Source organism: Chelonoidis abingdonii, chromosome 1 (genome assembly GCF_003597395.2).
Source record: "Chelonoidis abingdonii isolate Lonesome George chromosome 1, CheloAbing_2.0, whole genome shotgun sequence".
Lineage (NCBI taxonomy): Eukaryota > Metazoa > Chordata > Testudines > Testudinidae > Chelonoidis > Chelonoidis abingdonii.
This window is the reverse complement of record NC_133769.1, coordinates 271,572,246-271,586,762: the sequence shown is the minus strand read 5'-3', so window position 1 is coordinate 271,586,762 and position 14,517 is coordinate 271,572,246. Positions and strand designations below refer to the sequence as shown.

Sequence of the window (14,517 nt, the reverse complement as noted above, 5' to 3'; positions counted from 1 at the left end):
AAGAAAAACTTCCTAACTGTCAGGTTAGTTAAGCACTGGAATAAATTGCCTGGGGATGTTGTGGAATCTCTGTCCATTGGAGATTATTAAGAACAGGTTAGACAATACCTTTCAGAGATGATCTAGATAATACTTAGTCCTGCCTTGAGTGCAGGGGAGTGGACTAGAAGATCTCTAGAGATCCTTTCCAGTCCTGTGATTCTATGATACAAGCATGTTTTAAAAAGTTAAACAGGGAGGAGGGATCCATTGCAAGGTATAAATGTTACATGTGTCAGCAGCTGGTCCTAGATTGAGCTGCAGAGCAGCATTTTTATCCTGAAATGTTTCTGGACTACACGGGATGGTATGTTCTAGAAATAAAGGTAATATAATGGTGGTGTGGGTTTTGGTTTTTGAAGTGTGATGTTCTTGCAAAATTTGAAGTTTTAAGTATTGAATATCCTGCAGATAGTTCTGTTGCCTGAGTGTTATCTTGTTTCTTGGAGATGTAGGCTTTTCAGAGCAGTGTTACGATGAAGTCATATTAATAACTCCCTTGTAAGACTATGTCCATTATAAGCTTTGCAAAATTGACCTTTTTACCTATTAGGCTTCAGTAAGAACTAAAAACAAGGGTGTGGGTATGTATGTATGTATGTATTTATTTATTTATTGTTCGTTTGTTTTACAAAGGTGGAGTTTAATCTTTGTGTTAACTTCCATGAGGTCTGATACTCATTGAAATGGGTCAGTCGGTCGGTCTGTCTGTCTGTCTTGTTGCAAAGGTACCCTTCAAAATCTAAACTGATCACTAGACCTGAAGTTACCATGGTTATTTAAAGGTGGTGCTTTTAGGAAAAAGCTGTCAGCTGCCAGAGCTCTTACCTAAATATCTCGTTACTGGGATCTTTCATCTCCTTTCCCAGTTACTGAGGACAAATAATGGAATCTTTCCCCCCTATGTACTCATTCACCCCTCAGATCCCTGCTTTCTCTGTCCATTTAGTTCCTGCTACAGTACTACCTCTGGTTTCTGAGCTCCTGCTGTTTTCTACCTCTGTTGCTCTGGGAATGAAGTCCAGTAGCAAGGCATGGTGGCAGAAAGCTTCCTCTATCTTCTTGCACACTGAAAAGCGGGCCTCACTGAGACATGCTGCCCAGACATGGGGGTGGGTCTTTGGCACCCCCTACTTCCGTACTGATAGGTACCACCATTGCCTGCTCCCAGAAGGCTTAAAAACTCTGAGCACAAGGCCAGCAGCATTTGTAACTGAATCCTCGTGAACTTCGCAGTCTGTAATGGTGGCATTTCTAAGCTCTGGTCTATACTACAAACTTAGGTTGGTATAACTGTCACTCAGAGGTGTGGAAAATCTACACCCTTAGGCAAGGTAGTTATACCGACCTCACCGCCGGGGTAGACAGTGCTATTTCAGTGGGAGGGCTTCTCCTGTCAGCATAGCTACCACTTCTTGGGGAGGTAGAGTACGTACACTGATGGGAGACGCTCTTCCATTGTTGTAGGTAGTGTCTTCACTAAGTGCTACAGCAGTGTAAGTGTAGACATACCCTAAGGCTTGAAATGTGGAGGCCTTTCCAAGGTTACAAGCACCGGAAGTTGTGTTGGAGAGGTTTAGTACTTCCCCATGGCCTGTGACGTGGGTCTCCTTTTGGTGGATACAAGTTTATAGCCTAAGGGCTTCACAGAAATTAAAGTCCCAGCCATCAGACCTTTTAACTTCTTCAACAAAACTTTCACTAAAGTTCTGAGCAAAGTCATTTCATCTGTATTTGACTTAAATATTATTATTATTTTTTTTTTTTTTTTTTGGCAGGGGTGGAGGAATGTTTTTTGCATTTTCAAAAGCAAATCCTAGGGAAAACCAGAACCAAAGTTTGAGAATATTGTCCTTTTAAAATAGTAACAGAATATTAGTTACAAAAAATTTAAAACCTTCATCTATTAACTGTACATTACCTGCATTTGTAACCTGATACTCCCTGCTGCCTGTAAATTAAATACCTTTGCCTAATCCATATGTATTTCTGTAAGTCACAATTTACTACTTCCCTGTTCATATTCTATATACTAATAAGTTAATCAGTCCCAACATAGGCTAGCAGTTCTGCTCTCCTTTGTCTCTACCCTCATGTATGGTCTAGAAGCAGGATGGTAGAATAAACAGCATCTCAGTCTGAAATAGAGAACTCTGGGCTTGGTTATATTAGAAAAATTGCATTGCTCTAACTAGATCAGTTTTAAATAGATTTAATTACATTGATTTAAACTCCTAGTGTAGATGCAAGTACACCTGTTTAAGCCTTCCTTAGATACATTGATTTTAAATTGTTAGTTGCATTAATTACCATATACACTCGTTCACTAGCACGTTCATTTATAAGCTGATCCACCCCAAGATGATTAGGTAAAAATAGCAAAAACTGTATAACCCTTTCATAAGCTGACCCTATATTTTAGGGGTTGGCAAACTTTGGCTCCTGGCCCGTCAGGGTAAGCCGCTGGCAGGTTGGGACATTTTGTTTACCTGGAGTGTCTGCAGGCATGGAGTGGCGCCACTTCCCGCAGCACCCATTGGCTGGGAACGGCAAACCGTGGCCACAGGGAACTGAGAGGCCCCATGCCTGCAGACACTCCAGGTAAACAAAAGGACAGTGAATTAGATATTCAATTCAATGATTCCATAAAGTTTAAAATCATCAAATTTTGGTGTAGACCCGTTTATAAGCCGTTGATTAGTCACTTTTTTACAAAAAATATTTGGCTTATGAACGAGTATATACGGTAACTCTTTTTTTGTACAAACCAGACCTCTGTCTGCCTTGACGATATTGTAACATTGGCCAGAAACCAAAGTGTATTAGCCTCACTGATGGTCTGAAGAAGTTTTTTAACCAGTCCATTCTAGTCATGCTGGCTATAAACCTCAGAATACTGCATACAGTCAGGCAGGGACTTTACTTCAGCCCTCTTCATGGAGGGAAGAGGATTTAGTGTGGTAGGTCCAGCATGACAGCCTCTTCACACCTCGGGCAACGTTCATCTGCCAGCTTCCACTTGCCCTCCTTCCCTCAGGTCAGTTAACGTGTCATAAACTGAGGGCATTGATATATCCAGTGCATCTCCTGTTCCCTTGCCCACTCAGCCTGGGTCATGAATGTTGCACCAGCAGCTGACTATCAGCAATCAACTGTGCACTGTCTAATGATAATTATGGGCTCAGGATAGAAGTTACAAGTATCTTACCGTTTATTTGCCATGACACTGTCCCCACTAGTCCTTTGTACCTGATACTGGGCTCAAGGGTATGCAAGTTATATTAGACAACTAAAATATACTTCTGGAGTTCATGTGCTTAGTTTTATGTGGTACTTTAGTCAATGTCTCAAACTTCAAGTTCCGTGAGGATACAGGCAGGATTCAAGTTGGTATTGAAACTTTAACTGAACATTTCCTGTTTACAGTATTTAGCTTTTCTGAAACTATATAATCCTTGAATGTTGTAAAAGGACATCAAACAACTCAGCCATGTTTCTAAATTCACTCTTTTGGTCTCAGAATAATGTCCCTACTATAATAGATTTCAGTTTGCTGTTTCTTCCAAAAGTTAGATGCACTCTAAAATCTATGGAGTTACTGAAATATTTTGTGTTTATATAAAGAGGGAGAGTTAAGGGATATGTTCCTCTCAGAACTCTTAAATGAAACAGCTATTTACCAAAATCTGCTCCTAAAGGCAAGTTGCTTCCTGTGCCAAGATGATTTACAAGCCAACAAGAAAAAATTGTAATTGTTGTATCAAAACTGTTCTGCTGCTGCTTACTCATCTGTTAAAAATTGTCAGTATCAGGAAGGGTTTTGACGGTGCCCTGCTGCTATGTCAACGTAACACATGCTTCAGGCACTTGCATCCATACTGCATTCCAGGTCATTGATCAAACTCAGCAGGCAGGATACTGGGAGCTACATGACAAATCTTGGTGATTCACAGCTGGGCCCACAACTACGTATCATAGTAAATGAGTCAGTTAAACATCAGTAGTTTAGCAAGCGTGAAAAAAATTACCATGATATCATTCATGATTCTTCACAGGATTTTACAGCATATGAGTTATTGTTGAATTTCCATCATGCTCCTTGTCAAAACTTAACTCAAAACATGTTGTCTTAAATAGTTAGCTAGTTGGCCCTTACACAAGTTAAAGCTACAATAATACTAGGTATACTAAGGCAAAATCAGCTATCTGAATGGCTTTTGTCCTGGCCTAATTTTTCTGGGAAACAAAAGTTCTCATAACAGATGCTATGAAAACCATCTTTGTCAACCATTTTTTCTGATTTTTAGTTGTAGTTTGAAGGAATAATGTTAAGTTGGTCAGTGTAACTTCATCAGCATAGCTTTTGTGCCCAACAGTATATTTTTGGTATATCTATCACACCTCACCAAAAAAGGATGGACAGAACTATTCTCAATTTCAAATGAAAGAGCTGTCTCCAAGAAATCACAGAAGTAATCTTTGTCTTTAAACTTCAGTTCAAATGTGTCTTGAGAATTAAACCTCTTTGACTGTGTGATTAAACTATCTTTAAAAAAACTAGATTTGTTAAAGCATGGGGCATGAAAATATTTTTACCATAGCAATTTTGGCAAATACTGAAATTATATAAACTTGTAACTTGCTTAAACAGGACTATACCTGTGACTTTTGGGTGCCTTTTTGGTCTTCAGTGTCTCTGAACATTTTAAACATTATAACCTTAACAGAACAGCAGTTAAACTTAAATTCTGAACTATAGTATCGAAAAATCCAAGCCTCCTTTTTGAACTACAGACATTAAACAATGAGCTATGAAATGCTTAAGTACACTCAAGAAGTAGGTGTCAGTTAAGTTTTTCGTAAATAATCTTCATTTATATTAGATCAGTAATTTAAAAATCCACCCTACTTGATGTTCGTGTCCTGCATGGCATATTTAAATTCTGCAGAATCTAAGCTGCTTCTTCAAGTGGAATGCCCAGAGGGATACTACTTCAGGCACACATGCACCCTGTGTCTTTTGGCTGGAGATTTTTGGTAGCAGTGCCCATTCGGACCACGCATGTGTCCTACACATCCTCGTGCCCCCTACAGAGGCTATATAGGGCTCTTTGGGTGAACCACCCTCAATTCCTTTTCAACAGCCTTCAGCCAGACACGGAATTTCATGTGTGCCTATTTTCTCTTTTTAGAGTTAAAATAGTATATAGGATTAGTTCTTTTGTACTTTATAGTTGTTGGAACAGTTGTTCCCATCTCTTCTCTCTTCCCCTCCTCCCCCAATTTAGGGGTCTAAAATTGTTTCTTGGATCTGGGATGCCAGGCTCCTTGGATTTTAAAAGGTGTCTCCAATGTCAAGAAGCCATTCCCGTCAGCAATGGGCATTCTCCAAAAATACGTTGCTTGGGAGACTTGCATATTCCCAGCAAGTACAAGATTTACACTTTGTTTAAGGGAAGATCCCTTAAAAACCCGGGAATTAAATATGCAGTACTGATGACAGAGCAAGCCTTATCACCAGATTTTAGATCTGGGTACAGAGAACCCCCTCTCCAAGAGACCCTCTGCTTCTGTTAGTGCCCCTTCTACGATGAGATCACAGTCACAAAGAGCTTCCAAGGTGAAAGCAGTGTCAAGATCCCAATCTTCAACACTCTCCATGGGTGAAGTACCTATAACAGTGCCAGTGGTACTTAGAGCTTCTCACTCAAAGATGGAGGGGAACAAGAGGACCAGAGCAGACTTCCTCAAAGAAGATTCAGTACCAGAGACCTCAGGCCCCAAGGGGAGTGCTGTTGAGGCGCCAAATACTTTGGGTATCATGAAGCAATCTAAGACTTTATCTAAGTCCCATACCTTGGTGGTAAAGAGTGTGGTACCAAAGACCACTGCTGTCACCATCAAGGGAGTGGCCTCATTGGAATTTGTGATACCCTTGGTACTGGCATCACTGCCTTAAACAGCAGCATCAGGAGCAACCTTGAGGCTCATGCCAAGTTCTGTTATACTCCCAGTACTGCAGGAGTTCCAGTTTCTTAAAGACCTCATGATACTGAAGGAGCCTAAGTCTGTCCTTCCTTGCAACCTCCAGACACCTCTCCGTACCAAGATCTGCTGGATCACTGACTGCTCATGTTGTAGTGAGACCCACCACTTCAAGTTTTACCATTCAGGAAGAAGGGTTGTTACCTTCTATGCAATACATAAAGGAGTATTTGTACTCGGTGCTTTCAGTTCAAGGTGCTCTAGTTTATTCCAGGAGACATGATTCTCCTCTGCAGATGCAGGAAAGGCAAGATTACAAGACCTCTGCCTCTTAAAACTTGGGATAACCAACAATTGCTATCTCTCTCCCGTGGCTTATGGTCCTCCTCCTTTGCTTTATTGGGATCCATGGGCAATATATTACCAGCAGTTTTGAGGGTACCCAGTGGAATCTCATAAAGAACATAAGACCTCATTCCCTGGTACCAGCCATTCCTCCCCTCCACTCTGAATCAGCGGAGGCAAGGAGGAGGCAGTAATGTCACTACCGTAGTCATTAGCTGATCACTTTTGGCAATTCCAGGACCTGATGAGGCAAGTTGCGGACACACTTAAAATTCCTCTGGAAGAAGTCCAGGATTCCTATCATAAATCCCTTGAGGTATTCATAGAATCATAGGACTGGAAGAGACCTTGAAGGGTCTTCTAATCTAGTCCCCTGCACTCAAGGCCATACTAAATATTATCTAGATCATCCCTGACAGGTATTTGCCTAACCCGGGGTAGGCAACCTATGGCATGGGCACCAAAGGCACATGTGAGCTGATTTTTCAGTGGCACTCACACTACCCGGGTCCTGGCCACCAATCTGAGGGGCTCTGCATTCTAATTTAATTTTAAATGAAGCTTCTTAAACATTTTAAAAACCTTATTTACTTTACATACAAGAATAGTTTAGTCATATATTATAGACATAGAAAGAGACCTTCTAAAAACGTTAAAATGTATGACTGGCACGCAAAACCTTAAATCGAAGTGAATAAATGAAGACTAGGCACACCACTTCCGAAAGGTTGCCGACCCCTGGTCTAATCTGTTCTTTATATTGCATACCTCCACTTCAGCATGGGTGGCATTGATGATTAAAGAAGCTCTTGAGCTAGCAAAGACCAGCTGGCCAACTCCAGCAATGGCAATCTGTACATGCAAGCAAGCTGATTTAAAAAAACAAACAAATCCCTACATTCTGGCCAAGGATTCCAAAATTTTATTTTCACATCTGGCACCAAATTCTTTGATTGTGGACACAGTTAATGAAAGGGGGAGAGAGCATATTCAAAAAGCTACCCCATATAACAAGGACCGGAAGTGTCTGGATCTTTTCAGTCATAAAAACTAGTCTTCGTGGACATTACGTTTCAGGGTAGCAAATCACCAGGTGCTGGTATCAAAATATGACTCCCTGAACTATGAGAACTTTAATGCTTTTATTGACCCTTTATCCCAGAAACATCAGTTTAATACCATAATAAAGGAGGGTCATCTCTTGATGAAGACTTCTTTGCGGGCTTCACCTAATGTTGCAGTCAGGTCTGTTTCCACCACAGCAGGGATGAGACAAGCTTCCTGACTTCAGTTGTATGGTTTCCCCTGGGAAGTACAGTCAACCATTAAGAACTTGCCATTTAATGGCCACAAGCTCTTTGCGTTCTCCGCAGACAATGTTTTATATTCTAAAGTATGCTAGGGCTACATTTAGATCTTATACACCTGCAAAGAAAAGAGAAGTTAGCAAATCTCAGTCATTGCAAAGATGCTATCCTACTCAATTTTCCACCTTCTATAGGCCATCTGAACTACTGTATAATAAGTCAAAATTTTCTAAAAAGAAACCAGTGACTACTTCAGCTGCATCATCCCAGCCATCAACATCTTCCAAATGCTAGTTCTTCAAGTTATGTCCTTGGAGCATCTATAGGGACACATGTATTGAAGAACCAGAGTTACTGTACAGGGTGAGTAACCTTTTTGATGGTTTGGTCGAGAGTCTAAACCAGGGTTTCTCAGTTGCACTATGCTACCCCTCTTCCTCAATTTGTTCATGGCCTTTCTCTGTACCAGTAGGCATGGGAGGCTATAACGTTGGACAAAAGGGTATTGGAGGCCATTACTTCTGGTTATGTGATCCAGTTTACCTCCCTCCTGCCCACCCCCCCTTCCTTGTCCTCCTTCAGGGACCCCTGTCATTATCAATTCCCGAGACAGGAGATCACATCACTCTTAAGTGTCCTAGAACTAGTTCCAGTTCAACACAGAGGAAAAGCGTTTTATTCATGGTATTTTCTGATACCCAAGAAAAAGGGGGTAGGAGGCCAATTCTAGATCTCAGACAGCTGAACAAGCATGCCAGATATCTGAAATTCCACATGGTGTTCCTAGCAGGTCTAATTTCCCTCTCTGGAGTCCAGGGACTGATTTGATCACCAAAGGTGCTACTTCCATGGAGCAATTCATCATGGTCTCAAAGATTTTTGTTTCACATTTGGTCAGAATCAAGACCAGTATTGGGTTCTACCTTTTGGTCTTTCTTCCACCCCAAGGGTTTTCTCAAAAATCATAGCAATTGTAACTGCCCACCTCTGTCATCTAGAAATAAGTCTTTCCATATTTCAGTGACTGGCGCCTCAAAGATCAGTCTTATTGGGAGGCGCTGTCAGCAGTTCAGACAACTTATTCCATAGTTTAGTCCTTCAAATAAATCTCAAGAAATTGGCTTTGACCCCTGCACAGTGAATAATTTTTATAGGAGTGTTTTCTACATTCAGTGACTGGCAGGGCTTATCTCCCTCCTGTCAGGTTCCTCACTCTAAAAAACCTTATCCAGAGAATGCACCTCAGTCCTCAAGTTCCTTGCAGACGTGTTCTTGCTGGATGTATCTGCAGCTTCTGGGACATAGGGTAGCTTGTGTTTTTTGTAACATAAAACATCAGGTTACATATTTGATGTCAATAATTTACATACCCAACACAGTCTGAACAAGCCGGTGTTTGTACCCAGCCGGGTCTGACAGTCACTGGTAGAAGGTTTGTGAAGGAATTCCATTCATCAAGAATCCTCCTAAGATCATGATGATGTTGAATTCTTTCCTCTTGAAATGGGGAGCACAATTAGGTCCTCATGCAGCCCAAGGGAAGAACACTTGCACATCAGTCTGCTGGAGTTTGTTATCAGAAATGCTTGCCTCCACATTCTTCCCCTAATCAAAATCAAGTCAACCAAGATCATGACACACACCTTGTATATATTATATCAGTGGTCAGGGAGGAGCCCATTCCCCCTCACACTGCATCAGTGATAGAGCTCTGGATTAATGCATAGGTCACTTTGATTTCTTACCTCCTGGGTGTAAAACACCATGGCAGACGTTTTTCGCTAAATTACAAATAGGAGTTGGACTCTGGAATTCTGGACGAAAATTTTTTAGCTTGGGAGTTTCCTGGGGTCTATCCTTTCACCACTGCAGCCAGCAAAAAGTGCAGAAAATCATCGTCTAGGAGGAGGACTCAGTCGTAGGAGATGCCTTTTTCATTACATGGACAAAGGATCTTTGTATGTATATCCACCAACTCCATTACTTTCAAAGATTTTAAACAAGATCAAGCAGGACCAAGCCAGGGTCATTTTGACTGCACCAACTTGGCCAAGACAAGTGTGGGTTCCTTAGCTCATCAGACTCGCCCCTCTCCCTCTCTGGCAGCTCCCAATCAGTTCTCAACTATTGTCTCAGAATGTGGATTGAACACTTCACCCCAATCTGAATGTTCTGCAACTCCAGTCATGGCTCCTCAATGGTTCTTGGGACTAGAAGCATCCTGTTGATTTGGAAGTACAACATGTGGTGGTAAATAGCAGGAAGGCATTTATAAGACACACTTACCTCCAGAAATGGAGAAGATTTCATCTTTGGTGTAATCACCATCTTTCACCTGTCCAGTTCTCTTTCCATAGCCTTGGATTACCTGTTGGAATTGAAAACATCGGTTCTTTCGCTGAGTTCCATCAAGTTTCACTTAGTGTCAATAACAGCTTTCTACTTGCCAGTAGACAGTTTCTCCGTTTTCGCACATCTGACCATGACGAAGTTCCTGAATGGTCTTATGAACCTTTTTCCGCAAATTAGAGCTCCTACTCCACTTAGGGTCTCAACCTTATTCTTAACATGTCTCTCATGAGAGAGACTTTTGAGCCTGTTGAAGATCGTCTTTTTGGTGGCTTTTATTTCTGCACAAATAGTTGGGGAGATTGGGGCTCTGATGGCATGCTCTGTATTTACTGTGTGCTCCAAGGAAAATGTATCATTATGATCCTATCCAAAAATTTTAGCCAACGTTTCTTCTGAGTTACATGTTAACCAGACTATTTACCTTCTAGTTTTCTTTTCTTAGCTGCATCAGTCTACAAAGGAAGCTACCTTCCATAAACTAGATGTTAAGAGGGCATTGGCTTTTTTCTTGAACAGAGCCAGAGCATTCAGGAAGTCCCCTAGACTTTTTGTCCTTTATTCTGGATAGGTCTAGGGCAGGGATGGGCAAACTTTTTGGCCCAAGGGCCACATCTGGGAATAGAAATTGTATGGCGGGCCATGAATTCTCACAAAATGGAGGTTGGGGTGTGGCAAGGGGTGTGGCAAAGGGGTGTGGGATCTGGGGTGGGGCCAGAAATGAGGAGTTCAGGGTGCAGGGGGGGCTCCAGGCTGGGGTGAAATTGAGGGGGGTGGCACTGGAGATGAGGAGTTTGGGGCGTAGGAGGGTGCTCCGGGCTGGGACTGAGAGGTTTGGAAGGTGGGAGGGGTATCAGGGATGAGAAAGGGGTTGGGGTGCAGGCTCCAGATGAGGGGTTTGGGCTCTGCGGTGGGGCTGGAGCTAAGGGGTTTGGGCTGCAGGAGGGTGCTCCGGGCTAGGTCTGAGGAGTTTGGAGGGTGGGAGGGGGATCAGAGCTGCGGCAGGGGGGTTGGGGGGGGGGGGGGGGGAGGGGGGGGGGGGCAGGGGGGTTGGGGCGCGGGGGGAGGCTTATCCTGATGGCCCGGGAGCCAAAGTTTGCTGACCCCTGAATTACAGGGTTGGCTTATGAACAAGTCATAAATGTTTTTCCATTTTTACTTAATCTTGGGGGAAGGGGAGGGGGTCATCTTATAAATTAACTGGCTTATGATCGAGTATATATGGTAGTTAAAATTTGGGTCCTGCTTTGTTTTCCCTAACTAATCATTTTAAACTGAAGTGCTACAAAACTGTGTTTTTCCAATCCTAGCCCATTATAAAACAATTCTTTAACCATAATCAGGCCCTACCACCTTAGCTGATTTAAATTTGGAAAAATTAGTTATTTAAGAAAGAAACAATAAAGAATCAGGCAGAGACAATAGACAAGTAGGGCCCACAAAGGCAAAACAATATAGATTTCACAATCACAACTGTTAAGTGGTTTCTTGCCAGACAGAATACTAACAAAGTTTTCTTTAAACATCTTAACATCTATTTCTTTATCTGGTGATGGTAAGTTCTGTTAGGACAGGCTCGCCTGCTTAACAGCCTGGTAGGACATCGTTTTGGTGCAATAGATGGAATGTGAGGATGTGACTCTGCAACTTAGTACATGGCTGCTGTTTCTCACTCTGGCTGCTGCTTTTACTGCAGACAGAGGCCTCAGACCTTACAATTCATGTTGTGTAGTAACAAGTTCTTTGAGATGTGTCCCTCTGTAGGGGCTCTGCTACTTGCCCTCCTTCCTCTCTGCTTAGGAATCTCCTACTATGGGACTTAATGGTAGGGAAGGAACTGAGGGCCATTCACCCATGCAGCCCTATGAAGCCTGAGTGTGGGGCACAAGGGTGTGTCAGCTGAATGGCCACTGCTACCAAAAATCTGTGATCAAAGGCTTTGGTGCATGTGCACCTGAAGTGGAGCACCCACAGGGACACACATCTCAAAATCCAGTTATTGCACAAGGTGAATAACTTCTCCTTTCATTTAAAAAAATCTTTCTAGCATTTGATTGCCAAATTTGGAAGAGGTTTTTAATGTGTATGTAAATCAAAGCAGTACTGTGTTCAGAAGTTTGCACATGGTAATTGAAGTGTCTACTGAACAGGGTAATGATACTATTAATGTTATACCTAGCTGATCACTTGAGCAGATGCAGTAGGGAAGGGTGCAGTTGTGAATCCAAAAGGGAAATGCTTCAAGGAGGGAAATGAAAGACTTGGGGTGGGGATGGGGGGAGAGAAAAGAGAAACAAAGAACAGAAATAGCTCTAGTCTTAAAGGTGAGTATTTTCTTCCACTGAGTAGTGCTGTCCATAATGAAGCATTAATAAATAAAAATTTGATTAAAGTTCAGTTACTGTATAAATACCATATTCTATCTTTATGAAAACTTTCCGTTGACACTGGTAGGCGATCAGCTGTGGAGGGTAATATGAAGTCCTAAACTTATATCTTGGTCTACAGAAAAATGTAATTTGGTCCTACACAGAGTGTGAGTTTCTAATTTCTGTGTTAGACCCTATACTAGTTGTGCTAATGTGAAACTCTTTGTTTTGAAAGAAGAATTCTGTCTGCGTGTACACTTCCATGTTTGTGAATCTGCTCTTTGAAAAACTTTTTTTTATAGGGACAATTGGATTCTTTGCATGCTTTTGGTTTGTGACCAAAATTTACAGCGTGGTGAAAGTTGACTGAAGAAACCCCAGTGTGTGAAAGTTGGCACAGAAGAGATTTGATCTTCATTAACATAATTTAAAGACCTGTTCTTGGTGATGAACTTAAGCTTTATCAGAAGTATTGACATCTTGTTACCTGGGAATGATACTGAATACACATCCTTCTCAAAACACTTTTTCCACAAAAGCATTTGTATTGTGATTTAACAATCTGTTTTCATTCAAATCTTCTTAATGAAGACCAGAATTAAATATTGTATGCATTTGTAAATATAACTATACTGTAATAGAAACATTAAATTCTAATGGCAGAATAGAAGTGGCTGTATTATGCAACTTAATGATCCTGCTGAATAAAATATGATTGTAAATAGGATTTTCTAGGCTTGGTAGGAGGGATGAATTATTTTTCTTTTGAAGGAAATGAGAACTTTTTATCATGCTAACTTTAAGGATGTCTCCAAGGTGGGTTGCTGTTTTGGATGTGGTTTTTATTTTGTACTAGTGATATGTCCATAAATATTCCAATTTCTGTGACTTCATTGGTTTCAGTGTTATTGGCCTTTTAAACTATGTGCCTCTGAGTCTTTGAATTTATAAATTCATAACCTTGTTGTAAAAATATCTTCAATGGGTCATTACATATTAGAAGTTTATGAAGTTATGTAAATACAGATATATTGACAAGGGAGGTTTTAAAATTATGTGGAATCTTTTATTGCATTTTACTGTATTTGATTAATGTATATTGACACTCCTTTTGATCTGGGAAAAAAATCAGTTGTCCTAAATGACTAATTCTTAAAATGTGATAGTGGTGCGTGAGAATGAAATTAGACAATTACATGTATGCACTGCAGGATTAATCCAGCCCTTAACCAAGCTACTTTTTCTGAGACTAGATCATATGTGGAGAAGATCTTAATATATGTGCAACATTCACTGCTTATCTTCTTTTTTTAACTGATCTTAATGATGCATATTCCATAAAGCACCTGTGGCTAGATTTATTTAAGCAAAAAAACAAAAAACCCACTGTTTTTGCCTCATGTTCTGAGAAATGAATCAGTTTCAGGTGACTGACTAGAATGACTTATTCTACAGTAAATTTTAACAAATTTGAAATGTTATCTTGTTCAGTAATTTAGATTCATAACTGTTCATCTATCTGCAAGAGCAGCATGTTTCCCATAGTCTGATAAAATTTTATTAAACTGCATGTACTAGTTGTCATTCGTAAATTAAATTTCTTTTGTCTGATTTTTCTAATGGTATGCTTTTCCAAAAGACCTTAACCTAATGATGCTCAAATACTGAATCAGTAAAAATATTGTTGGTTAAGGTATCTTGTCATTATTAAGATCTCCAAGCTATGTAAAGTACTTAAGATAAAGCAATTTTCCAAGTTTTGTGTTCAGAAACAGAAAAAAAGTTTGGATAACTTTTGTATGCTTGGTTTATCTGGTTAGAGCTTAATTCTGAACTCTTACCTATTCAGACCCCAAAAATCTTCACTTATAAAACTGGATATATTTGCAAAGTGACAAGTGTGCATACCTATCACATCTATAAAACTCAGAAACATTTTTATTCAGTGAAATTGGACTCGGCCCACAACAAACATCAGTATTTACTTAAGTATAAATACTTGGCTTGTCACAACATAATCCTAACTCTGATCCTTGGATTGTTTATGTATTTTGTTACTTTGATTTAGGGATACCTTTAAATGGATAACTTAAAGGCATTAATGGAAATTTTTTTTCTAAAAT

General features: G+C 40.6%; 1 protein-coding gene across 1 annotated transcript in view; it reads left to right on the top strand.

Annotated features, from left to right (window-relative positions):
* Positions 1 to 14,086, top strand: part of TM9SF2 (transmembrane 9 superfamily member 2) — a 66,571-nt gene extending 52,485 nt beyond the window's left edge. The window contains exon 18 of the mRNA XM_032769607.2: positions 12,697 to 14,086. Coding sequence (XP_032625498.1) covers positions 12,697 to 12,764 — 68 coding nt within the window. The 3' untranslated portion in view covers positions 12,765 to 14,086. The remainder of the gene's footprint in view (positions 1 to 12,696) is intronic.
* The last annotated feature ends 431 nt before the right edge of the window (positions 14,087 to 14,517 follow it).